The 27940-nt window shown below is 32.6% G+C and overlaps 1 protein-coding gene across 3 annotated transcripts in view; it reads right to left on the reverse strand.

Moving 5' to 3' along the window:
- The window catches only part of LOC123714226 (rho GTPase-activating protein conundrum), a 79951-nt gene that overhangs the window by 16878 nt on the left and 35133 nt on the right, over positions 1–27940 (reverse strand). For 2 of the 3 annotated variants that reach the window (XM_045668419.1, XM_045668420.1), the window contains one exon: positions 24186–24333. In XM_045668419.1, coding sequence (XP_045524375.1) covers positions 24186–24333 — 148 coding nt within the window. Of the gene's footprint in view, positions 1–87; positions 588–24185; positions 24334–27940 lie in introns of those variants that run through there. The other variant, XM_045668421.1, reaches the window with a different exon arrangement.

Genomic DNA, 27940 nt, shown 5'->3' on the forward strand with positions numbered 1-27940 from the left:
TTTTTTTGTTTTCAAATGTGAAATGAAAACAAATCATCCAAATAACCCGGTCGCCGATATAGATAATCATGTATTTATTGTACTCACCGACATCGTATTTGGCGTGAAATCGGCATAGTGCTCGCATAACACACATTTAGCTCTCATATTATTGTCAATTGTCATTAGAATTTTCTTCGCGTCGCGCCATTTTATAGACTTTGGTAAAATTTGAAAAAGGAATTGTTGGCTGCGTTCCAAAAGCTCAATACGGCTATTTTGGTTGTAACATTTAAAAAAACACAACTTGAGGCACCTCTTAGGACGACAAAACAAAACTAACATGCAACTATTAGATTACTAATATTTTCGTCATTAATGAATAATAGATAGGTGGGATGTTTTTGTATTTAGATCTAAGATAAGATAAGTGGGTGGGTTGAGTCAATGAACAATATTATTACTATGTAGAACGCGTGCTAATTCACTCATTTCGTTCACAAACCATATTTCGTTCTGCACTATTCACATCATTCACTCATATTTTTCTACTACTATTGTATGGTAAAATCTATTTTGTCGCTGCAATTATGAGCTTCGGAGCATCGCGCTCCGATGTCCGTTCCAGACTGCGTACATGTAAGCTTACAGTTTTCACTGAGTTTATTATGGACTTATATTTAGACTCGATCGAAAACTCAATATAATAAATAGTATTTCCGATAGGTTTAACACCCCCATAACTAAATTACAAAGTTCTAGAATCACGTTCTAGTTTTTAATTACGTAGGTTATTTCAGTAGAGCGTCATTTCAAAAGTTACGTTTAAATTTGGAAGGCTAGGAGTAGTAGGAAATTGAATGTTATCTGTGTCAATGCACTGCAGCTGTCTAGACTAGCTATTTTTAATACATTGTCAATTATACAATTTTAACGTATATGTGATAAGCCCGCACCTCCTTTTTACTTTGTTTAAATCCTTTAATTTATCCTAGAATTAGTTAAGTAAGCCTCATACGGTGGCATTTAATTGATGTAATTTTATAAACACACTTAGGAGAGTCCGTGATTTGTCAAGACAATTTTTATATATATAAAAGTAATAGTATTTTTATATATTTAAAACAAACAAGGTCAAATACGACTGAGCCTATTGAAAAAATTCTTCCAACGTTAAAATGTTACCTTATTCTTAACGTTCTTAGTTTTTTAACTAGCAAATTTTTCGTATATGATTAAACTAATAGATCTATAGAACGACTGGATTCAGGAGAATCTACCGGATTTTAAATGGATATTGGAATTTATAATGACATTGGTAATCACGGGTCACCTTGTGAACATGAAAACGAAAACTGCCCGGATTTGACATTACCATTAATTTCGTTCACTATCAAAGTTATGATGTAAACACTTCACTTCACTGACGTCATAATCATAAATATCACAAATTCACGTGTCTTCATTCAACATCTTCGTTCTATTAATAACTCGTTCATTTTATTTTCAGTTTTAGACTAATGGCTTGCCAAATGAGTGGCATAGGTAAAAATATTTGTCTTACTAATTATCGTGGTATTTTAAGATAAAAATAAACCTCCACTTTGTTCGAGAGAGGCGAGATCACAAACAAATTTTTTAGGTAGAGTTTATGCATTAGTTTGAAAATTATTTTCGTTTATTTTGTACAACAACATTAAATTTAAACAGTTGTATAAATTATATTATATTTATTGTTTGTATTACATTTAGAGAAAATCATTGAACGTATAAACATATACTATTGTACAAAATCCTTGATTTCTTTGATTTGATATAAAATACTGTTGCAATATGAAACTGCTTTGATTCCGGGCGCAAAAAATCTTAAATATAAACGTTTCGGTCGATAGCCATTTGCGCCCCTCAATATGGACCTTCAAACCGATACATATTTACTATAAATGATTAACACGTGGAGGCTTCAACGTCACTCAGTCTAAATATTAATGAATGAAACATCACGTGGGAATCGATGTTTATATGTAGTAAGAGTATGGCGTCACAACTTGAAGTCTATTTCTGTATCGGAACTAAATATATATTTACATTAAGCGATTATTTATTCGTAGTTATATATAGAAAGTGTTGGCCTAGTGGCGTCAGCGTACGACTCTCAGCCCTGAGGTAGTAGGTTCGATCCCCGGCTGTGCACCAACTGACTTTCATTCTATGTGCATTTAACATTCGCTCGAACGGTAAAGGAAATCATTGTGAGGAAACCGGCTTGCCTTAGACCCAAAGAGTCGAAGGGGTGCGTTAGGCACAGAAGGCTGATCACCTACTTGCCTATTAGATTAACAAATGATCATGAAACAGATACACAAATCTGAGGACCAGACCTATAAAGGTTATAGCGCGATTGATTTCACATACAGAAAGTATCATGGCTTGAGTAACTGTCAAAACATTGTTTACACGTCGAATTGATGACCTCGTCTTTATGTTATTTTTGAGGTCGGTTTAAAACTTTTTTTTATTATGTAGCCAAAAGGTTATATTAAAATCCAAATGTATGGAAAAAACCATGAACTGTCCATAGTAATAAACTAAATTTGTGTCTGCATACGTATGTGTGATTGTATACTTAATATTACTTACATATAATCTGTAATGTACAAAAAAAGTCGGGTTCGTTTAAACATTTATAACTCGAGAACAATTCGAGCGATTTTCATGTTTTTTTAGTTGTACTTCTCTCCGTCTAAATAGCAAAATGACTATTAAAACGTTAATAAATTTACGAAAAAATAAATCCTATACAAAATGCCATCGTTTTGTTCCGTAACATACATTTAATGTTCAGCCCGTCGCGTCGATGCGGTATACTCTAAACTCCAATTGTGGGTGACGGTGACGGTGGTTTCGACTTGACAAGATATATTCGTATTTAAGATTTTTAAATGTATGTGTTATGTCATTTAATTCACAACATTCATTGACTATCAAGCGGTACACAATTAACCGAGGCGGCTTAATAATAAAAGCTTTTAATGTGAGAAATTAACTAACCGAAACTCATTGTATTGTTACACAAGTTACGAAAAACGTTTTGTTTTTGGTGTTAAAAAATGCAGTTCTTTTATCTGTTTAGGGCAGAACACTATTTAGTTCATAACGATTAAAATTCCTTCGATAAACGCAAAGTAAAAGGTGTTTCACGAATTGTATACAATTAACTCACCAGTATGACGCGAAAGTAGGTCTCTCGCAAGCCTAAACCGCAATATAACAACCATTGTCACAATTTTTCTACATAGGTCCACCCTATTCACTGCACTAAGCAAAACTAACTACGGATAAATGTAAGATAAGTACTCTAAACACAATTAGCTAATGAGTCCAATGTTTTGTAGATTAAAAGGGTTGTTTTTGTCCAAATAGTTGAAACATTTAAAGAATACCTGTTTGCTAATATACTGTAAGTAATAAATAAGCCTTGGCAATTAGCACGTTTCATCGGACAGATTTATATTATTACCGTTTTTCAGTCAAAAATAAGAGTCCAGTAGTGCTATGTAATTCTATGGATTTGATTATTTATCTCAATTTGAAGTTTAATTGATGATGATTAAAAATAAAAATCATCAACCTTCTGTGCCTAACATGTCGACGATTTGGTCTAGGACATGCCGTTTCGATGTCAGCTGTTACAATCCGAACCAAATAGTACTTATTCACGCATAACAAGAAAAAAATATTGTAATCGGGATACAGTTCTTGTATAAAAATTTTTTTTTTCCTTTCTTGGCCTGCATGGTTTGTCCGTCAGCCAGTATAAAAAATTAAGAAATCTACAAAAATCTAAACATAATTATCAATAGACAAAGAATCTGTTTAAAATTAAAAAAAATATTAACATTTTTAATAATGAAGAATTATTCGATCGTTTCAATCCATTATTGATTTAAGGCATAGATAATGAAGTCTAAATAATCTAAATACAAAGAAATAATACTCACTTATATAATACGGTGCTGGAGGCAATATCAACATTGTAAGGACTCATTAAAAGCAGAAATAATGTATAAACAAGTATGACTGAAATATGTACACTGAGCGTTGCTCTTATTTCTACGCATTTAAATAAGACATCTTATCGATGTATCCAACCAAGATTACAATTATTGTGAGACGTAGCTTATTAATAATATAGACTTAAGGCAAATCAATTAAAGAGAATTTGTCTTAGGTTGTCAATAGTACGGTTGCATTGAACATTCGCGTTTCTATGTGTTTCTCAGAATTATCTCGTCTTAATTTAAAAAAAATAGATAAGGTGTTATAATAATTAAATTGTAATACGACTATAAATATCATATAAGTTTGAAAAATCCCTTTTAAAATTTTATAAAACACATTTCTCTATCTCTAAATGAATCTGTAACATTTCTACATTCATGAAGACATAGATGTTGTCATGTATAAATTTACATAACGCTGATAGATGACAGATTGAGCACAGATAAAGAACAATGATATTAACGTGTTCTCTTTACGACATCCTTGCTTGTCGATCACGGACTATTTTTAATTCAGATAAGTTTATTTATAGAACGGGTTATTCCGTAAAAACACTTTATAATAATAGACTTTAAAAAATTGACTACAACGCTTTACAAGATCAAAATATTTATTTTAAATTTTATCTCATTTATAGATAAATGAAAAGTTGAAAACCCTAATTTATTTATTTACATTTAACTTAACATGCGTAATCTTAATCATTTGGTTTGGATAACTTATATTAATTGGAATTAATTTAGTATAAGAAACAACAATATCATACAATATTGACAGCTGCAGACAAACTTTGTTTAAGTCACGTCTTTGAGTGTAGAGTGAAAAGTCAAACCATCAAATTGCATAACGAACAAGATTGCCTACTTATCTTAATAGGTATCTAGAATTATGATGGTCCTCCAGTGTTGCCAAATATAGCAGCTCTTTTACAATTGTACTGTAACGAAGATAAAAGATTTAATTGGATAAGACCCTAATTAATGTTAATTAGTTCACACGGTCGCATTATATAATGAGTATTATGTAAATGTCCATCATTTTCGTGGCTCGTACGTTTGGGAAAGGGCTGTTTTAAAGTCTGGGACAAGTATAAAGTGTTTTTATCAAACTCTGACCATATATGATTTAGAAGACCTCACCAAAGAAGATGTAGGAAGTATTTTAAGAGGCGGGAAGACTCTGATCTATATATATATATATATATATATATATATATATATATATATATATATATATATATATATTATTTGTTGTTTCAGTTTTCTTTAGTTTAAATATATTTATGTCCATTAATGTAATTACTTGCTTTCTGTTACATATGGTGTTTTTCTATGTAATCTGTTTCGGCTTTGTGTATTGTATAAGTGTTTTGTTTTATAATATGTATGTTAGCTGTAAGATTGCTATTATTTAAATAAATAAGACACTGATTTTACAGGTTTAACTTTCAATATAAATTTAATAAATGGATAAACAATTTTGTACTCATTTTTATTCCCCCGCAAACTTCTTTTCGTCTTAATATGTATTTTTTTACTTAGCCTTCCATTTAAGTAGCTACATACCAACATTTGGAATATATTTGCTATGCTACCCCATAGGGACTGATCTTTTGCTTTTCCAGCATATATCATCATTATATAAAAACATATTACTCGAATTGGTTCAACCGTTAAGAGTTTTGCTATTATTTTTATTTATATAGATTTAAAAGACCACATTACAGATAGTCAGTTTTGGTAATTTTAATAGTGACATACAAGACTTTACAAATCAGAATATAAGATAACTATTAGCTAAACATAATACCCATGCAAAACGATTGCTTACTTTCATAGCATAATGTCCTATGGTATTCTACTGTGGGGCGCAGCGGCTGACGTAGATGCCATATTCATTCTCCAGAAAAGGGCAATTCGTGCAATTTACAATCTTGGCCCCCGCGAGTCTCTGAGAGAATTATTTAAAGAAATTAATATACTCACGTTGCCTTCCCTTTACATTCTAGAGAATATCATGTTTGTTCGTAAAAATTTGCATCAATTCACTGTCAAAAGTGTTATTCATTCTATAAATACCAGGAATAAGCATAAAATAGTAGTCCCAAAATACAGATTAACAAAATCGAATAAATCGTTTCTTGGGAATTGTGTCAGATTCTACAACAGGCTACCGAAGTGTGTAACTGATCTTACGACTAAAAAGTTCAAAAACGTCATCAAAGGAATCCTAATTAAAAAAGCGTATTATAAAATCCAAGACTATGTTGACGATAAAGATGTATGGCGCTAATTCATCTCTGCATGTGCGGCTTCCCTAGCAACTTGCGCTGTGCAAGTGTGTGTATCTCATTTTACACTAATAGTAAAAACTCAATTTTCTTTTGCATTGTATAGAATCTCTGTATACCTTGCATTATATAAACTTCTCAGCCGATTATTACTATTGTAACCGAGTCTTTGTAAGCTAAACCATTGTTGAAAAGAGTGTCCATGGAGTTTCTTGCCGGTTCTTCTCCATGAGACCCACTTTTTGGAACCATGCAACTAGACGTTTCATAAGAGCCTGCAAAGGCCTATTTGAAATAAAAACTTTTAATTTTGATTAAAATTTAGTTTAAAAAGTGCATTGATACAAAATTTAAAAAATAAAAATATCATATCTTAATATTTTGACAATAACTATATACAAACAACAACTACAATGGTTTTAGAGTTACTGTCACACTGATTCTATAAATCTCAGTAGGTACGATAAGAATTGTAATCACAATATCAAGATTCTGGATTACGGGCTGCTGCTAACATTATTGATTAGTTATATTTTTTAGAAATATTTTCATTCGCGGATGACCACAGGCTTATATATCGCTACATGTCAATGCAAATTAAAATCATTATTCTTTACTTTATTCCTCTTATATTAAAACTAACTATAACATTTTTGTAATGTTAACGCATGACAAATTGTTTAAGAAGTTTGCTTATATTCTAAAAGCGCTTACGGACGCTTCATATATTATTATGTTTAATTTTGTAAGAACATATTTTTTAAAAATTCAACTATATTTTACATCAACATCTCATTATGTAATTAATATTACTATATAGATTAAAAATATTGTAAATACTATATATTTCCAACCGGAAATTCAGATTCACATATTTCCGGTCGAAACAGCAGCCAAAGCCTTTTTAACTTTATAACGATCGCCACTAATTTCCTTAACATTTCTCCTAAATTATTTTTGTACCATTTTTTTAAATGAGGTGAAAATGAGCTTACACAAGCCCGCGCCAAGGATATCGAGCTTGACGCGGGGACTGCGGGGCTGGGTCTAAATATGGGCCATGCAGCATGGGCCCTGGGGGTTCGAAATTATTTTTGTACCATAGTTAGGCCCTACTTAGTACTAATAAGTACAGCAGTACCTAGTACTTGTATGAGCATAGTATGTTATCAACAGCTGAAACTGTTATAAAAATTAGAAAAAACAAAATCATTATTTTTCACATTTGCTTAAGTTACTGCTTATTAAACATTTTTACCATAATATGTCAGTCAGGAAAAGTACAATCAGTCCTTTGTATGACCATTATACGTAACCTAAAGACATATTCAATGACCATATAAGTAATAAACTCTTGAATGGTTATAGAATGGAACGACGTCTACATATAAATGTAACTGGCGAACGTGATCTGACTTCCTGTTAGTATTAGTTGACAGTAAGGAATGATTGGTTAACTAGACATATTATTTTACTTATAATGATCCAGAATACATAGACGTGATCAATAACTAGTATATGCTACAAGACTTTTTTATATATATAATAGATTTCACGCTTTTCTACACAGATGTTTTCTTTGAAAATCATGGTTCTAATAATAATAATATTCTTAATTGTATAAGCGACTTTATAGCTTAGGTTTCTGTTATATTTAGGTGTACAAAAGTAATTTATCAAAGTCTTGCTATAATAAATAAACCCTTAGGGACTTATATTCATCAGATGCATCGTAGATCATGAGCCTTAAGCGTATTGCCGATGCCGATAGTATTTCTTTCGTAATCCTTCAAGTAATGACGTTGCGACTCTTAATAAACTACAAATCTCACGCGAGTGCCCATGAGCGGCGTGTCACTTAACTAAATCAGATGAGCCTTCAGCTCGTTTGCACCCTGTTTTATAAAAAACTACAACCTTTTTATTAGAAATTTACTAATTTGAAACTTTCCTTTTAAATTATATAATCTAAATATACAATATCATAGATCTGATAACATATCAAACGTAATAGATTTCCATCTTTGATTAATTATTAGATGCATAAGCTTAAAGGCCGATTACGAGTAATGGACATTCCCGGAATAATTGACAACATTTTGAGTCACTCCAAAATAAATTAATGATAAACATACATGTCCGATAACGGTTATCTATAATGTACTGATTGTGTTTGATGCTTTTAACGTAAAAAAAATATGTGTGTACTTACGTACACGCGTTGGATGTTACTTCTTTGGCGTAAAAATCTTTTATCTTTCGCCTTATTCTACGTTTGTAGAAAAAACTACACTTACAATATATTGAAAAGTTTTATTATAACGCATTATCTAGTTTAATAAAGTTTATTCAAATATCACATAAAAAAACATTTTTCCTTAACGCGCCAAAAAAAGTATAACTTCAAAAACTTAAATATACGAGCTTTTGCGTGTAACATTGGAAGATTATTTGTTTTCTTTTCTCATTTTGGAAGCGTTGGTGTCATTAAAATTATTTACGCTAAACGCTTTATTTTTGTTTGTCGTATAATTAAAAAAATCTGTAGCTGTAATATATGGATGCATATATATAAAACCAATAACAAATCTCAATTAAACAGAATTATAGACGTATTATGTAAATGTATTTAAGTTGCTGTTACATAAATTCTATGACGCATGAAGACGGAGATAAAAAATGTAAGAAAACCCCAGATAAATAGATTGATTTTCGACTAAAACATAGTGAATAACTAAGTATGACTCCTGCATGTAAAACATATTAAATTTTGACATATAATCATTTTTGGCGCCCTTCTGAGTCTGTGCCGAAAGATAACCGTTTTAAGATTTGAGGTCTCAGCTGTGATGGACCTTTTTTGTTAATTTAATCTAATCAATCACCAATTAAAATTGAATGTAATTATTGTGAATGCTCACAGCATAACTGGCCTAGTGGCTTCAGGGTGCGCCAGTCTTTGCTGAGGTCGTAGGTTCGATCTGGCTGTGAACCAATGAGTGGTGTTTTATGCGCATTTAACATTTGTTCGAACGTTGGTGGAAAATGTATTCAGAGAACCCGCTTGCCGTAAACCCAAAAAGTCGATGGCCTATGTCAGGCACAGGAGACAGACCACCTACTTGTCAATTAGATTGACAAATGATCATAGAACAGACTCCACTATACCACTATTTTTTTTTAATTTTTGTAAATAAAGAAATAAGGGTTCGCTTAACTGCCACGTCGTTTCTCTTTTTATACAGACATATCATTTAACATCTATTTTTATATTATTTAATCACAAAAATATGAGTTCTTATATAGTGCAAACTTATTGTTAGATCGAAACTGGACCCTACATCCTTCTTATACTCTTTACCTTTATACGAAGAATTCTCGCGTATCCGTAAATTTGCCAAAACTGGAATCATTAGTCACCGCTAACGTCAGCAGTGCAAGATCCATCATAGTTTATTTTGACGGGTTGTTTAAACAAGACAAACGTATGTCTGATTGGCACCCATTATCTCGACATCTCATTGTGAAATTTGATCGATTGTGAATATATTACCTGTAAATAGTCCTATATACGTTCCATAGACCACACATTTGATTGCAACTAGTATTATACTTAATTGAAACTTCGTAAGGTGTCGACAAATTTTGTTCAGACTTGTTATATACACAAAGATTTAGCACTTTAAAAATATAAGCATTAAAGTAAACTGTATACAAATAGCTCATAAAGACGTCTATGTTAAGGCAATAATAAATAAATAAAATTAGTTAATACAAATGTGAAGTTTAGAGTGTTTTACAGCAGAACAAGCGAACGTCAGTAATACTATTGAATTTGGGAAGTTCCTAGATTCTTTATTTTTCAGATAAGTAAAAACAATAGAGGATTATCTCAATATATGAGTCACTACAAAAGCACTCTGATATTACAGTGTTAGGACGGAGTGTTCGTGTAAAATTCCTCAATGTTTAAAGTAGAAAGTAGTCAAGGATTAAGATATAGCAAAAAGTAACGGATGCGCCGATGACTGTAATGGCCTTAAAGACGACCCTGAATATAGAAAGAGCCTTTGCATTGTTAACATCGAGCTGAAATCAAATTGAAACGGTTAACACTTAACACTATAATAGGTTTACATGAATTCAGAAATATTATTTATATATGTATCTAAGTTTGGACCACAGAGTAGAAATTAAAAAGAAAACTAATATGAAGGCATCGCAAGCGTGCCACAAGTGTAAATGCAATAATGATATAGACTACATAATTTTCTTAATTGGAAGTTCACAACACGACAAAGTTCACAAAACTTATCTACACTAATATTATAAATAGGAAAGATTTGAAGCTTTCCTCTTTATTAATATAACTTTGTTTATTGGCCGATTAAAAATAATTCTTCCATCATTATAATCCTACATTATCCCTGATGAACATAGGCTATAGAACATTAAAAAAAATATCGATCCATAAGAAAACCAATAATGTAAATCAAGGTGTAAAAAAATACAAATAAAAATGCCTATATATTGTACGCTGCGGATATTATAGAGTATATTCAATAGAGCAAAGTGATGTACAGTTTTATGTAAGACATCAATATCTACGAAAAAGTCAGCGATGCCATTATCCATTACATCTTAGAAAAGGAAGAAAAATTCTAAAATTGAACGGGAAAACATATACGTTAAAAATCATATAAGGCGAAATGAAGTTTGCAGGAGCAGCTAGTTTTGAATCAAATAAATATCGGAAGTGAACGCTAATTATTTTTTAATATGAATATTATTATACCAGTAGTATTATATATATAATAGCTAAATTGCTGCAATTGAATCTCTAATTCGTATTCAAACCTGCTTAGAAACGTACTTAAAAAACAAATATTCGTTGAATATATCAAACAAAGGCAGCGTGAAAGTGCTTCGAAGCGAAGTTGTGTGGGAGACGTATTGTGTACGTACCTTCTGAGAAGTTATAAGTGATATTTAATTATCTGTATTGATTGAAAGTCTTTTATAGAAGTGAAAAGGTAAAAGAAACATTTTACGTTGTTTTCCGTTTTATTTAAGATTATTTGCTGCATTGTGAGAATTTGCTATTTATTTGCGGAAATAAGTACAAGTGTACAAGTTATTCTTTTGTACAATTCATAACCATCATTACTTAATCATGCGGAGTTACTATATTTTTTTTATAATCATTATTAAATAGCTTACGTATGGTATTGCTAACCCGGATGATTAAACACTACTATCTATTTCTATTAACAACTTTTTTTTATGACTTTTACAGCAAATCCAAGAAATAACTATATTATTAGTGAAATTAAAGTAATACTATAAATTTCCATACAAGTCAAGCATTGCTAAAGATCGTGTCTGGGAGAATTATGTATGGATTTGGTTGAGTTGGCAATCCACGAATAATATAGGCAAAGCCAAGAAAGTTTATGTATTCCTCTTAGGGATATCCTCAGCGTTAGTAAACCATATATTAATCAAACATAGAAATAGAGCATTTTGTAACAGTTATACTAGACAAAAGGCAATGCAACAAAACATACCACAGATAACACCAAGGACAAGTGAAATTAGTGTTTTTGTGGACTTTTTTTAATTTAAATATCTATAATTTTAATTGATTTCAAAATAATTATTCAAGGTTAGTTATAGTTTTTTATGTGTCTGTTCAATCGCATTTGTTCTGTTTCGAAATGTCAAACAAGTTATCTTGCTTGCATATAGTCAAGATATTATTAAAATGCAACTGAGACTAGATCAATATACTACGTGCACACGCAAATACTAACTACGTCTTCCAAGCGGATTCGATCACACCACTGCTACTACTGCGTTGATACGTACTGCGTAAATGATAAATACGTTTTTATTTAAAAGTTTTTTTTTATGTAATAGGAGCGGAGGCAAATGGGCAGGAGGCTCACCTGATGTTAAGTGATACCGCCGCCCATGGACACTCACATTGTCAGAAGGCTAGCGTTTCCCCAACATAAGAAAAAAAGCCTATTCATAAATATCTAATGCAATCAAAAACATAATTTGTAAAAAAAAACAGTTCTTCTACCGTAAAGAGAGTGAGCCATGTCATACCAAGTCTATTAATTATTCAGTCCCTACCTACCTTCTGTTTTAAGTTATTACGTAATTAGGTAACCTAACAACACATCATAGTGACCATATCAATATTACAAATCATTTTTGGTTTAAATAAAGAAACGTGACTTTTCACGCTAAACAATCTTATTTAATTTTACATTAAATTAGAGTGAGATCGTGAGTATCGTGAGATACATTGTTTTCATGCTTTTAGTTTTATCCACAACGAAGTAGAAGTCCAAGTGGCCACGGATTCTCTTTGGTCACATCACTCGATTTAAGTTAAATCTCTCAAGCGCCGGCTTTATGGTTTGCTGTTGTTAATAAAAAAAGCTCGACTCGACAAACGCGCCGTTATGGAGATCACACTTTGTACTTGTATCTTTAAAATTGTTCAATCATATAAATGATAACCAATGGAGTCGGGAAAAGCGTACAATGTCGAGATTAGAAACAATAAGCATTGTCAGGGAACAATTGATGACTCTCTCGAATGTACCGGTTTGTTGATATTCTTGAATTAGTCATGCGTGTTTTGGTTTTATTGTTTAGAATAAACGATCCAGCGACAGAAAGGCAACTGCAAAGAAACAAGTTTTTATAACTTTTTAAGGAAAAGTTCTAACCTTTTTTTGTAGATACTTAAGTCGATTATTTGTAAGATCTATATTTTTTTAAATTGTATATTTATAATTTTTTTTTAACCAAAATTGTGTAACATTTTTGATAAGAGTTATCAAAAATAGTTAGTTACATATACCGTAGATTTACTACTATGTACGATGAGGTAAACTTCAACAAATAATAAATAAATATATTGCATTAGTCAGCGATGCTGGACGAATTTACCCCTCAGTATATCAATAGAAGATGTAAGTTCCTAAACCGGAGCTTAGCAGTATTTTAAGCATTCACGCACCACTGGGAGCACGCGTTTGTACGCGTATAGAGTTAAACTATGGTACACTTATAAACGTAAAAACATATTTGAACTAATTTATATTACATATAAGTTAAATCAAGGGCGTAAAAGACGAGAAGAACTAGCGAGAAGTGCTTACCATATTACCAGCTTTACGCGTTATCTACATTCCAAAGTATCCGCGGTAAACTATTACTAGGTACTTTGTACAGCCCATATAGAAACAATACTTTGTACTGTACGGCCGCGTTTACAATATCTAAGCATTATAAACACCGACGTATAAAAGGAACAAAATATAAAGAACCTTGATCTAGGTTCTAAGTAACACATTCACATCAAATTTAGATCATGACACAATGAACCAAGCTTCAATTAAAATCGTTGCACGAACAAGGTCCATTACTAACAATAAGATCTAGATATACAGTAGAACGATAATATGTTACCTACTTATACTAATCTTAAGTTATATCCAGGTCAAATTTGTTTTATAGAATCATTTTGAAAACAAAAAAGGTCTAGATTTTACCATCAAATTTAAAACGGTACTTTTAGAACTAGGTAAAATATAATATAAAAGAGAACTCGAGAATAATATTCGTATGAAATCTGTACCATATATAATATTAATGTACTACTTTCGGAAAAACATGTATTTTCTATTAATTATTATTTGCGTGAAACATTATAAATGATATTAATTTGATAACGTAATAATATATGTTTAATGTGATGATGTAAGTATTGACTATAATGATATGACTCATAATATAATTTTTCTATTTTACCTTTTAAGACAAATTTGTACGGCATTGTATGCGCGAACGTGATGGCAAATAAATTAGTATTATCAGCATCACTAGAAGTTAGCTGATTATGAAATACCTTTATGGATCACTGCAACACAGATACCCATTTCCCATTTCACTAATTTTATATTTGCGTGACTTTTGACATAAAGTATTTGAATTTTGGAATGAAAACCAGTACAGATGATGACATATATTAATTATTATGAGTATTCGTTTAGCCCACACAGATATGTCACTGCTCAAAATACAGCAGAGGCGGCGTGTAATAACATAAATTAAGCAATTGCTACAATTTGAATAAGTAGGTTGGACCCACTTGTATAATTGTCAAACGAACCCGACATTTCATACAATTGTTTTATTTGAAGTATAGTCAAATTTATTACGTACGGAAATTCTACCAGCATTAAAATCTCTGCCAGTGACTACACTTTAAAAAATAATTTTATACTTGTTTAAGTACATTTTAATTTAAGAATCTATTTAATATGGTAAAGTGTGTTTTTTTTTTAATTTGTGATACTCAAATACGTTTATTCAAAACAAATAATTTATAACATTTTCCGAAAATCTTGAATTTGATTTTGGGTGAATTGTTTTAAGTTAGGCACAAAAATCTCATTCCTTACGTTATTTACTTATTTTAGATATATATGAGGATTCGTACTCATAATATACTATACATAAAATTCTCGTGCCACAATGTTCGTTCCCATACTTCTCCGAAACGGCTCGACCGATGCTTATGAATTTTGTTATGCATATTCAGTAATTCTGAGAATTGGCTACTATCTTTCAACCCCCTAAGTGATAAGGGGTGTTCACCCCAAAAACATTTTTTTTAAGACAATTTCTTTTGTTTTTATTTTTTTATAATACAGCATACAAAATACATACAACGCTTTGTTTCCCCTCTACGATCAACGCTTATTTTTTATTATAGGATATAGGTTATTTTTATTAAACTAATTTTTTTTTCCTGGAAATGATATACATGGCAAAGCGACGTTTGCCGGGTCAGCTATTGTACTATAATCATCATTAAAAGCATTAATAAATGAATTTCTATGATACATTCCTCAGAGACCTTTAAACAGCTATATCAATAAAGTGTTAAACCAAGCCTGTTAGTTGTAGGTTATCAAAGATTATGTCACCAACAAATTATTCGCTTCGGAAGTGCTAGCTTAGATATAATGATGTCATAGACAAAGGTCATGATGATCTTCACCTTATTAAAATTAGTCTATATTAATGCATATATGCTGAAGGCACGTTACAAGGTCCGTAGAGCATAATCAACAGTGCTTTTAATTCGTCCACTATAGAAATTTTGTGTGTAACAGGCTCAAGTTGCTGGGAGTTACCAGGGTATACGTGGGTGTAGATTACAGGGCTGCACCGAATGGCGAACGACAGAACCCTAAGGTTACTGAACTCACAACCCAGTGGCAAGAGTAAACCCGGTAGACCGAGGCTGCGTTGGTATGACCTCGAAACAATAGGGGTTCGAAATTGGACGCGGGAAACACTGGATAGATTGCGATGGCGAAGTGTATTTGAGGCTACGCCCCACAAGGAGCTGTATAACCCTTGATGATGATGATAATTTTTTTACGCGACCATACACATTTTTTTTTAAACAAGGGCAAACGGGCAGGAGGCTCATCTGATGTTAAGTGATCGCCGCCAATGGACACTCTCAATGCCAGAGGGCTCGCCAATGCGTTGCCGACCTTTTAAAAATTGGTACGCTCTTTTCTTGAAGGACCCTAAGTCGAATAGGTTCGGAAATACTTCAGAGGGCAGCTGGTTCCACATAGCGGTGATGAACGGCAAAAATTGCCTTGAAAACTACGGATATTTTTAAATTTCTTGCACCATATGAACCATGACGCATGCCTAACGCACCAAAGCCTCTTTGAAATCGTATCTACTTCCTGTCAGTAAGCTGGAGGACTTTAATACAATGCATCATTCAGGCCTATAAGATTTATAGGCCTGAATGATGGATTCTATAAGATTTCTCGTTCAAATTTGTTCATAAAGAACATTTCATAAATAAGCAAATATTTCGTAGCTAATTAGCAAATATTATGTGTGGTATTTCCAAAGAGCAAAGGTTGGTTATATAAAACAAATAGTTTTTCATGTTTATATTTCTAAGTGCTTTTCAGTTGAACGTGTAATTTGAATTAAAAAATCAAGACATTGCTGAGTTATCTAACCTATTATAAAGTAGTTAAATGAATCTGTTTGTTTTAAAGACTTTATAAGCTAAGTTTAGGAAAAGAAGAGAAGGAATATCTCACTATTAAATACTGTACACGGCAAGTCGTAAAAAATATATAAGTAAAATTATATATAAGGCTAGAGGACCCGACAGACATTGTCCTGCAAGATATTTTAAGCGATTAGGATATAAAACAAACTACTTTCATGTACCAACTGCAGCGCTATCTGCCGGGCTGATTTGTGAATCTAAGCCATCCAGGGCGTATAAATTTCTTCACATCGGTCCAGCCGTTTAAGACGAGATCAGTGACACACACACCTACAGTAGAATTATATTAAATGCTATTATTTAGGTGGGGTTACAACATTTGTATCAATCAGTGAGATTAGAATATAATAGAATGATATTAGAATAATGATTATTGTACTAAAAGTCTACATATTTTGACTAGTCAATTCTGCAATTTTTTTTAACTGGCCTTTGATTTCGCGTTTTAAAAGCCTCCTAGGAATACATCCTCCTCTTATTTACTATTCAGTTATGTATACAGTGTGTTATTAAATCATAACGGGGGTCAGGCTGAAGGGTCCCGCTAGTCGGATTAAGATGACCGTTACATTCCGAGCGTCGTGCAAAAAATGTCAAACAAAACCAGATTCATAGCATTGCTCTCGTTGCTCAGATTCATATCTATGTTTATTTCATACAACTCATGTAGCAATGTTTTAGACTTTACGTAATCTTTGAGAAAGCGTATGTCTTGTATTAAAAACTGGTTTTGTTTGACACCTTATATTTATTTATTGAATTGTATTTGGGTGCCTCATCTTGTGCTCTTTGGTGATGGAGCAATAGCTGAACCAATCTTCTTCTCCAAGGAAAGTGTGTACATTTATTTATGTTTCCATACTTCTAAGTTTTGTTAGTTTTTTGTTTATTACAATCGGTTGTGGCGTACACTTGGGCAGAGAAGCGAAGAAAATGTCAGCAGTGTGAGTTGTAAATAGGTCACTCGCGCTTTTACTGCCCATGTCGTTCAGAAGAATAAACAGTGAAAGCACTCCAGTCTGGCCGATATTACAGCAAGAAGTATTTAGGCACCGACAGGAGCATAATTAGATTCCCTAATCGGGGACTAAAGATAGAACCATAACTGTTGCCATGACTACGCCGTTTTGCCAGGTAATAAATCTTTAATGTCAAATAGTTGTGTATGTATGTAATAACTGATGTGAAGTCGCTGAACAATGGATGAAAATCTCCCAAAACGTCGTGTTATGATACTACCTAATCAAGAACCAGTCGTGTCACAATGGTTGTTTACTTAAAACTAAGTCTTATTAATAAACTAAACGACCAAGCATCACCTAACCTTCCACATAAAACATTCAATTGAGAAACCAATTTTCCTTTCACCAGGCTAATTCCTAATTTATTACACTTTCTACGTAATACATGTTATTTAGTATTACGTATTACTATTAAAACTATAACAGACCAATTTAAAAACCCAATTTATTGCAAAGTAAATCCAGCGACAACGGCGATATCGTATTATTGTTTACAGCAAGCTTACCACGCGATTTTATATCATAGATTGACACAATAGTTAACTGGCATTCGCACTGTTTTACAAACAGCTATAATGTCATTGACGACGGAACAAATTAAACTTATTTGACTTCAAAATCGCTATTGAAGTTACATGGTAAGATCTCAGGCGTCGCGTTACGTGCCTTAGAAACTCGTATAAAAAGCCAATTAATTTCTTATCAAGTCTGACTCAAACGAATATAGTGTTGTAATTACATACGCAATTAAAAGCATCTCTGAAGCATCATTCCATTTGAAATTGATTGGAAAATAATCGAGTAATAAGTAATATATTTTGCGCACCGTGATAAAATTTCTAACATCAAAATTGTTTTAGCGATAAGGATGACAAAATTAACGCAACAATATACAATCAAGATCGTAAAAAGTAATCAAAATTGTTTTTATCCTCATCATCCACTTTATTTACTGGGCAAGTGTTTACGATTATCAAAGCTGGGGTGTATTAGAACCCAAGCTGTTCTCTAATGAAAAATCGTACGAACTAGCGCGATCTATGACCCCAACTGTCAATGATTTTGAACCTTAAAAAATGCTGGTGCGACTTTTAAAAATACAATGGCCCATTATTTTACGTATAGCATATATATCATGTATAAAGTGGTAAAAAGTGTGTTTGTTGAGATTCGATACGATTTTACCGGTAAAAGCATTGTGTAGTGACGTGTTAAAAGAGGTTTTCAACTAACGATATAGAAATAATAGTCTCAATACATTTAGTAAAAAATTAAATGGCGAGAATTCGGTCTTGTTCTGAATTGCGTAAGGCGACAATCCGTTTTAAAATAGCTTTTCCGGAAAGACCATTGCGAAATAGATACCTCAGCACTATAATCAAAGTTAAAAGGGGGCGATCCAAAAATAAAATAAAATTGCGACTTGTTAGAAAAATTTACATTTGATGGAGGAAGGTATTAGACAGGAAAAAATAGGAACATAAGGGAGGACGCATGCATAGCAATACATAAAATTATAATTACTGCGCTACACACAACGCTTAATATGTATATATTAATAATAAGTGATATTTTGAACCGGTAAGACATGATTAGACAAGACGTGAAGCAATTCGTTGAATGACTCGATCATTGATAACCACAGGTTTAAAGAGGCAACTTCACTTAACTTTCTAAACACACGGTCAGGTTGTAACCTTGGCATGCCTTTACTAAAGATAGTTTAACTAGTTAATGATAGACCTAAATGTAAATTAACAGAAACTAATATTACATATTTTTCTTGTATAATTTAAAAACATTGAAATATATTAATAGGCTGTCATCATCATCAGTGTGTGTTCTGTGGCCCTAAGGCACCAAGATGCCCCGTAGTGTTACTTTTTTTTGTGATGCTGTACTCAAAAGTGTACTCAAGATTAAATTAATGTTAGAGAAAATAATGGTTGAGTTTATTTATATATTTTAAGTAATAAAAACGTGGGCAAAAAATGTCTTACGATTATGATGGTTTGGTTCAATACCATAAACTGATATAAAATATGTTTTAACCATAAATAAATTAAATTAAAATTTTGAATTTCTACTAAGAATTGACTCAATTGGTTTGTTATATAATAAATTTATCTTAATGTATAGTAGTATATAATTATTATGTCTAGTATTAGAGAAGAGATAATATGTGAATGAATTGACGGCCTCCTCGAATAATTACCTATTTTCCTTTGTTTAAACCTCCTAAATCTGGTTTTCTTTTACCCAAAGGGCCTTTTTGTTTTGTTGGTTGACTCAACTTCTTTTGGTTGTTGAGATGCGGTCCCATAAACAATTTTTTTTCATGGATAGGGACAGGTCAATCTTCTTTTTATCGTTGCAGTTAGATTGATAAATAAGTGTCTATATTCAAAACAATAACTACTAAAAGTAGATAATGCTACATATATAAATATACATATGCAGACTAGAAGCAAGTATGAAAATTTCGTACAAAAACGTGTTTTGAAGAAAGTGGTCATACAACTCTTAAACCGTGCAGATTTCTTTTATTATCTTTCGTTGTTATATACCAGGTGGACTTGGTCAGATGTATTTGTTTCCTATATTTTAAGCTACTTCATACCGCATCTTCTTCTTCAGTCGCACTCTTCATTTCTGAAGGTTGTGTTAGTAGCGACGCAAAACTTCCTCCACTCTTCCCCGTCTTCGGCAAGCCTCTGCGGCTGGGTGAGCTTAAGACCCGTAATGGCCTTTACTTGTAAACTTAATCAGTCCAGCGAGTTGATAGGCCTCGAGGTGCCCTCCACTCTGCCAGCCACGATGAGTTTTTCTAGACTCTCTGCATCTCTGCGTGTTACAGGATGCATTGGTTACAAAGTGTCGAAAGACTTTTTTACTTGTTTCCGTCTTAGTATGGATTGTTTCCTTCGCTGTCCAGGAACACTCTAGCATCCGCCTCCGACACCACATTTCCAGAATCACAGAGCCACATTCTCATATATAAATCAACTTATGATTGTTTAATACAATACATTTTGGGAATGGTGAGCAAGTCAAGTGTTCTTCAACAGCTTGGATTATTTGTACCTAGGGTATATGTACAACGGCAAAGGCCAAGGTTGCTTGCGAATTGTAAATAAAGACGTTGCGCTTACTGAATGCTGTCTCTGACACTATCGACGTCTTTATGAGTCCACAGTAGCGATAGTGTATATATTTGTTGAATATTATATTTTAATTTTGCCATTGTCGTATTGGCTTTGTACTGTACGGTGTATATGAATAAATAAATTCATTTCATTAAAGTAATAAAACGTTTTAGTCCAATTTTTTTCTTTACGATGCAAATAGTTGGAAAATCCATAATCACAATCACTGTTTAGAATTAGCCATTAGGCTAAATCTGCTCTTAGCTATATACGACTATACATACCCGGTATATGTATAAATATTCTAACAAACTTTCGGTGTAGGCCCAACACCGGAAAAAACGCATCAAGGGTATCCGTGGTATTAGTCTGTAAGGGCGCATTATCACCTTGTTAACAAAACACATATCTACGACAAAAAATTATATATACTTAATATATACACACGTGTGAAAATGACATGAGTACTAAACAAGGCATGCAACTTCCTCAGAATCGAGTAGCCCGCAATACCTGCCCACAACTCACGAGATGACTCTTTGTATTGAAGAAGTCGCATGGGCTCACCAATCATCCGCGAATATACAATGTTAACTTACAAAAAAACTCAGGAAGATCCAGAGAAATTTTAAGCTTTGAAATAAAAATAATAAGTATACCATACTCTGTGTTCATAATTCATATCAGTATATAGGATCTCATTGAGGAGTTGACTGTTTTACAGTTGATCAATTTGCGTGAAGTGCATCAACTCGTGCGCATCCGTCCGTTATGAGGTACGTAACGGGACCCGTGTCGTGTGCGACCATCGCCTAAGTTACCATTGCCGACCTCGAGTTAAGGTCGCTTTCTGGTTTTGAATGGGCTAATTTATACACGTTCAGTATTTGTTTATTTTATTTAATTAATGTCTGAACGTCCAGTACCTACTGTAAGTAGCAGGTAAAAGTCAGTAAGTACAATTTTTTAAATCTAGAACTAAAATATAAAAAGCTCCGAAAAAGAAGATTCAATAATAATAAACAAAGCTTTACTTAGTTAACAAAATGAATCAAATAAAAAAATATATAAAACAAAATGTTTTAGTACAAATAATAATTCAGCCAGTGGTAACGTATAACGGGAAGATATCGTTTTCGTATTTAAGCTGCACGAGTCTGGGGTCCTTTTATTAGAACATTTCGTTGTAAATGAAACACTGCAAAAAAAAATTACATACGAATATATGTCGCATAGCTGTCTTGGCCTAGCTTCAGCGTCGAAAGCCTGAAGTCGTTCGTATATCTATATATCACGGCTGCATTGGCTACTACAGTGGAAAAAGGTTGGTCGACATAGTAATAAAACCGGCATGTCTTAACATGTAACATGTAACGGACTCGTTACCTCTCATCGTCTTGTCTAAAAGAAATAATATAAATGACCTAAATAAGACTAACGCAACTAAATAATTATGACACTGACGTTAAAAACTTTGTCAAACACATAGTTTGGAATTTACACTCGTCTATCATATCGCGACAACAAATTACCTAATAGAACCTGGATGGTAACACAGAAGATGAAAGGATCACCAACCAGTTGGACTGAAAGACTCATATTCCTCAAAACTGTATTCTGTTATAAGAGGGGGGTAAAAAAAGAAACTGGTGGAAACAGTCCAGGTGTTACCTTGCTGACCACTACGCTCAGACATGAGCAACCGACCGAAGAGTGAGATGGAATTAAGAATCACGGAAATAATCAGCGAACATTCCAGTCTCTATAAAGTACGAATTAAATACAATAATTGCCGAGGCTTTACATTCCAATGTTAATAGTAGGCGATGGTTTTACAGTTAGTGAATGCCGTCTAAACAAAATTAAACAGCACTTGACCAACATTTGTCTTGTTCATTGGCTTATATGCGTGATATATAGTAACTTTTTAATATGTAAAAATAAGTTGTTACGGATATAGTAATTTTATTTGCGGTTAACTTTAAGTACCAGTCCAAAATTTGCTCTGAGTTGATTCTTCTACTACATTTAAATATACACGACATAAAAAGCTTTTATCAAATTCCGGAGCTGTGCCCCGTCTGTTTATAACGATTATCATGTCAATATTAAATCTCATTGTTAGCTTTGGCATATCATGTGTCATATATACGTAAAAAACGTATTTTACTTAGAAGTGTATTTATAAACCTATGTTGTCTGTAGCTGCAACAATTCAAAGCCCACAATTTAACTCTGTCCTACTCACATTTAAATAACAAAGATAGTAAGGAAAGGTAGGTTCGTGGAAACGTCCGGTTTTCTCAACGAAACCTGTCGCAACGTGGAATGCAGGCTCAAGGCTGACGTATGAAAGTCGATAAAATCGCAACCGATTAACAAACTCCATAACAGATTGTGAAGAAAAATCCGAAAATTTATTAAACTTTCATCACAAAGGGCTTGCCTTGATAAGCTTTGTTTAACATAATCTATCTTTACGACTGCTCTCAATCTTGATATCTAGGCTAAACAATACTTTAGGTAAGTTAGTTTTGTTTTTTTACGAATGTAACTTTCATAAATTTGGGCCAATAAGGCCTAGAAACCTATTCATTGTTTACGATTACGCCTTAAATGTCGTCAAGCAGGAAGCATCGCTCCGCGAGTTTGTTTACGTTTCTAGAATTCGTAATCACATAATAAAAAGTTTTATTTTACTGTGATTGAAGCTTTTATTTAAAATCAATCCAAGTTTTGATTAGCATTGCATTGTCGTATGATTATTATTGTTGGCGCAATATTGTAATGAGATGAGGCATTTTAATTATATAAATATTGGGTTTTTATTTGATGGCATAGAAAATTTTGTCACAGTTTTGTTTAGACAAATAATGTTTTTGTTGCGATTCACAATTAGAATTGGGTTTAGGATCGAATATTATTACATTGAATCTTTATTTTAAAAGACTAGTTTTGAAATGTTTTTCATTGCATTTAGTAACTGTATATTGAGATCTTTCTTTTGTTCAATATTGACGTTGATACGTATATGTACCAATATGATTAAATAAACGTTGATTTGACTTGAATCGTAAGATGCCTAATGCTCGAATTCCCAATGATTGACATAAAATTTGCAATTTCCTCCAATGGATATTATTGCAGTAACATCTGCATTATAAACTTTATTCATATTCATATATTTAAATATAATATTAGCAACATTGCATACTTCATTTCAAAATAAAGACTAATTTGTTGTATAATTAGAACATTACAACATTTGGTACATAAGGAATATATTCGATAAATTAGTTCTTTGTCATTTTATTAAAATTATATCTAAAATAAAAATTTGTCAAATAAGTAGACAATTTATTGAATTTCTACATAATCTATATATTCCCGTCTATTTTCCCCGTTAATGTGTAAAGGCAAAAAGCAGAATTACAAAAAAATATATATATATATGCTTCTAAGTATTCAAATGGGTATCAATACGGTTTCCATGGCAACATTCTCAGTTCTTACTCTTAGATAAACGAGCAATTAGCCTAAATTACCTTCGTAATGGTTGTCGTCGTCATCGGTGTGGTGTGCAGTGCTGATCTGTCGACAGAGGTCTTCGTACTCCGCCCAATAAGCTGCTAATGCGGAAGGATCAGGCGCACGTGGCGGCAATGGAAGGGACATCCGGACTTCCGGCGACTCCTGTTTTAAAATATATGAAACTTTATAAATATTCGTACATACCAAGACCCTAAAAACATTATATAAAATTATATTATGTTATTACTAGTGTTAAAAAATTTAAATTTAGAAGTACAAGTTAACGTTGTTTAAATAATTACTTCTATATAATAAACTAATAGTTCTATATTATCAACCAAGTTCGTATTATGTATTGCATATAAACTCGACATATGAATACAACAACTCAAATTCATAATCATCTTGAAATCTACATCAATAATATATAAAAGAAAACTGCCGCAACTCCATATTATCATAGAATTTACTAAGTTATTCTATTATTATATTTGTATGTTTTGAAATTATTCTTAAACTAGTATTTGTAAAAAAAACTCATTGGACTATAGTATTATATTTTATAACAAAAATTCTTATATAAACGCGAAATTAGTAGATACAACATACCTAATCCTTTATATCCTTTTCTAATCACTACAAACTACATACCCATACTTATATAAAAACTTATTTCGCAATCCTACAAGTAACATAAATTATATATAACAAAAAACAATTATACTACAGAAGTAACCAAAGGTTATTATAATGCATGTAAAAAGGTTCAAGCGTTTACACAAGGAAAAAATTAAATAAAAATATTCAATACATTCAAATAAGTAAAGCCTAATTCGGCTGTGTTTAGTCATGGTGTGTGAGTGTATGTACGTAAGGGTGTGTATGTGGGGTGTGCTCATGATGCAGGTTATTTAGCGCTATGGATATTTTTAATACTCATTTTTAACATATTCCGCGACGACTAGAACAATCATTTACAATATAATTTTCTTGATTTACTTAAACTCAACAGGATTAAGAACTATTACAAATACATAATAGAATTATTATTCACAAACAAACCAAAATAATATTAATGAGAAATTATTATTGTAATAATACTCTTTCACGTTGTCTTTAATAATTTAATTGTTTTATAGTATAAATTACTTTTATATACACAAACGCACAAGTACAAACTACTGGCTAACAAGTTAACAACGCATTCGTTGCTTCGTAATTGAAGTTTTATTTCTATTTATTATACATAAAAATGTTATATAACTTAAGTTTTTTTTTTTCAAAATAAATGTATATTAACAAATTAAGAAACTTATAATTATGTATATAACAAGCAATTAAAACAGTTGTATAATTATACGATGATAGCTTGAAATGAAATTTAAAACTAGAAAGTATAAGCCTTAGTCCGATTTAAAAATATATTTCTCAGCTAAGTATATAAATCAGAGCAGTGTTGGACTAGTGGCTTCAACCTGCGACTCGCATCGCTGAGGTCGTAGGTTCGATCCCCATTTAACATTCGCTCGAACGGTGAAGGAAAACGTCGTGAGGAAACCGGCATGCCTTAGACACAATAAGTTAACGGCATATGTCAGGCACAGTGACTGATCACCTACTTGGCTATTAGATTAACAAATGATCATGACACAAATACAGAAATTTGAGGCCCAGACCTAAAAAGATTGTAGCACCATTGACTTTTTGTTAAGTATGTAAATCATTCATTACACTGTGTGACTTTGAACGTTCATGATCATTACAACTATTAACCTAAAATCAATTTCTCGGCCGACTCCTTTACACGTTATACATATTTAGTATAGATGAGATGTACGTATAAAAGACAATATTTAAAAATTAAATCGTAATTTTTCTCTTAAAACAGCTATGCTACAAGAGGTACGGAGAACAGTATCACTTCAGACATTCAAAATCATAACCATAGCTTAATTCACGACATAATTAAGGTTTCGATCGAATGTTGTCGCCGGTTTGATAATTTCCTTTGTTAAAAACTATGAAGTACGAAGTATAATGCTTGCCGTAAGAGCTGTATTGGTAAAGTAAAATCAAAAATCATTTATTCATATAGGCAACACAATGTACACTTATGAACGTCAAAAACAATAAATATACATAATATGCTTCCAATTTTACATGTACTGCCAGTTTTCAAATTAAGGGCGTAGAACGGAAGAAGAAGAACTGGCAATAAACTCTCCGCCACTCTTTTTGATCGCCAAAGTTTTTGTTTTAGACAAAGTTTGTAAGGAGATGCAACCATTATACCATGTTCCACATGACATCTTAAGTAATTAATAATAATAAAATAAACTAAAAACACATATTTGTCTCAGATTGTCAAAGATTCTCTATCAGCAGGAGGTATGATGAAATAGTGAGCATGCGCCTCTCAACCCTGAGATCATGCGTTCTAATCACGGTTGTGCACTAAACACTATCTCAGTGATGGCAAACATCGTGAATTGAGGTACCTTGGACCCAAAAAGCTGACGGCGAGTGTCAGGGACAGAAGGCAGGTATGTACCAGTAAGGAAAAATTATTGATCAGGAAACAGATACAGAAATCTGAGGCCCAGACCTAAAAGAGTTTGTAGCGCCAGTTTTTACAATGCTTGCGGTACAATACCCATTCGTATTATCTATTCCGTGACTTTATTGTAATCGGTTAACATGGAGGTTAATTGCGCAGTTCATAAAACATTGATCTTGATGTTTGTCAAGGAGTGGTCAAGCAGAATACTGACACACCTAGCACTTAAAATATAACCTTAATAAGTTATATTGCGTTAAGGTTAAACTTGAGATTAGAGGCGGGTTAGGAAATCATGACCTTTACGGTTAATTTTGAATATTAAACTTAAAATTTTTACTTTTTTGTCGTTACAAGGTCGATACGTAAAGTAAAAAAACGCTTAATATATCTAGATTTTCTATATTTACATATAAGAGGACAGGTTTTCATAAAACGTGAACTATGGAGACTTTTTTTTGTTGTTACGATGTTTTGTTATGTCAAACAAAAGGTAAGGATTCGAAGTCAGTCAGGCTTCAGAGATATGTATTGTCATACGGCAGTTACAGTTAGCTGAGTTTCGTTTCTGAGACTTAAACTTTGTATTAGAGACAGAGAGAACCCAAATGTTTAAAGTCAACGATAATATTTTTCGTATGTGAACAATTACAAAATGTAAATTGATTTAGTTACAATTTATTTAATCAATTTGTGTGGAATTACAGTTTTCATGAAGCGTATAAATATGAATTCCATTACCGGCGTCGGGACGTGACGACCCCATCGCCCACTGGTGAAATAACCTCTGTCACAGCGCAATCAGTCAATCCCTTCCTAGTGTAAACCGGCGTAAAGTGATACAAAAGGTTCGCCTTCTTGTACTCGCGTTTCGTGCGGTGAGAAAGAGTCCCATAGCAGAAATACCGAAACTGACCGACTCATTGAGCACATCCAAATGGCTACAGATTCCCTGCTTGATAGGATTCCTACCGCTGAAATCGTGATACTTGGCGATTTTAACGCCCACCATGCCGATTGGCTCGGCTCTGAAACCACCGATCACGCGGGAAGATCCTTTCACGACTTTGCTTTAGCCTACGACTTGACGCAAATGGTCCCTGCGATTACGCGAATGCCAGATGTGGATGGTCATAAACCTTCTTTGTTGGACCTTCTGCTGACTTCACATCCGGAGACCTACCAAGTCTCTGTTGACCCGCCATTGGGTTC

Source organism: Pieris brassicae, chromosome 9, assembly GCF_905147105.1.
Source record: "Pieris brassicae chromosome 9, ilPieBrab1.1, whole genome shotgun sequence".
Lineage (NCBI taxonomy): Eukaryota > Metazoa > Arthropoda > Insecta > Lepidoptera > Pieridae > Pieris > Pieris brassicae.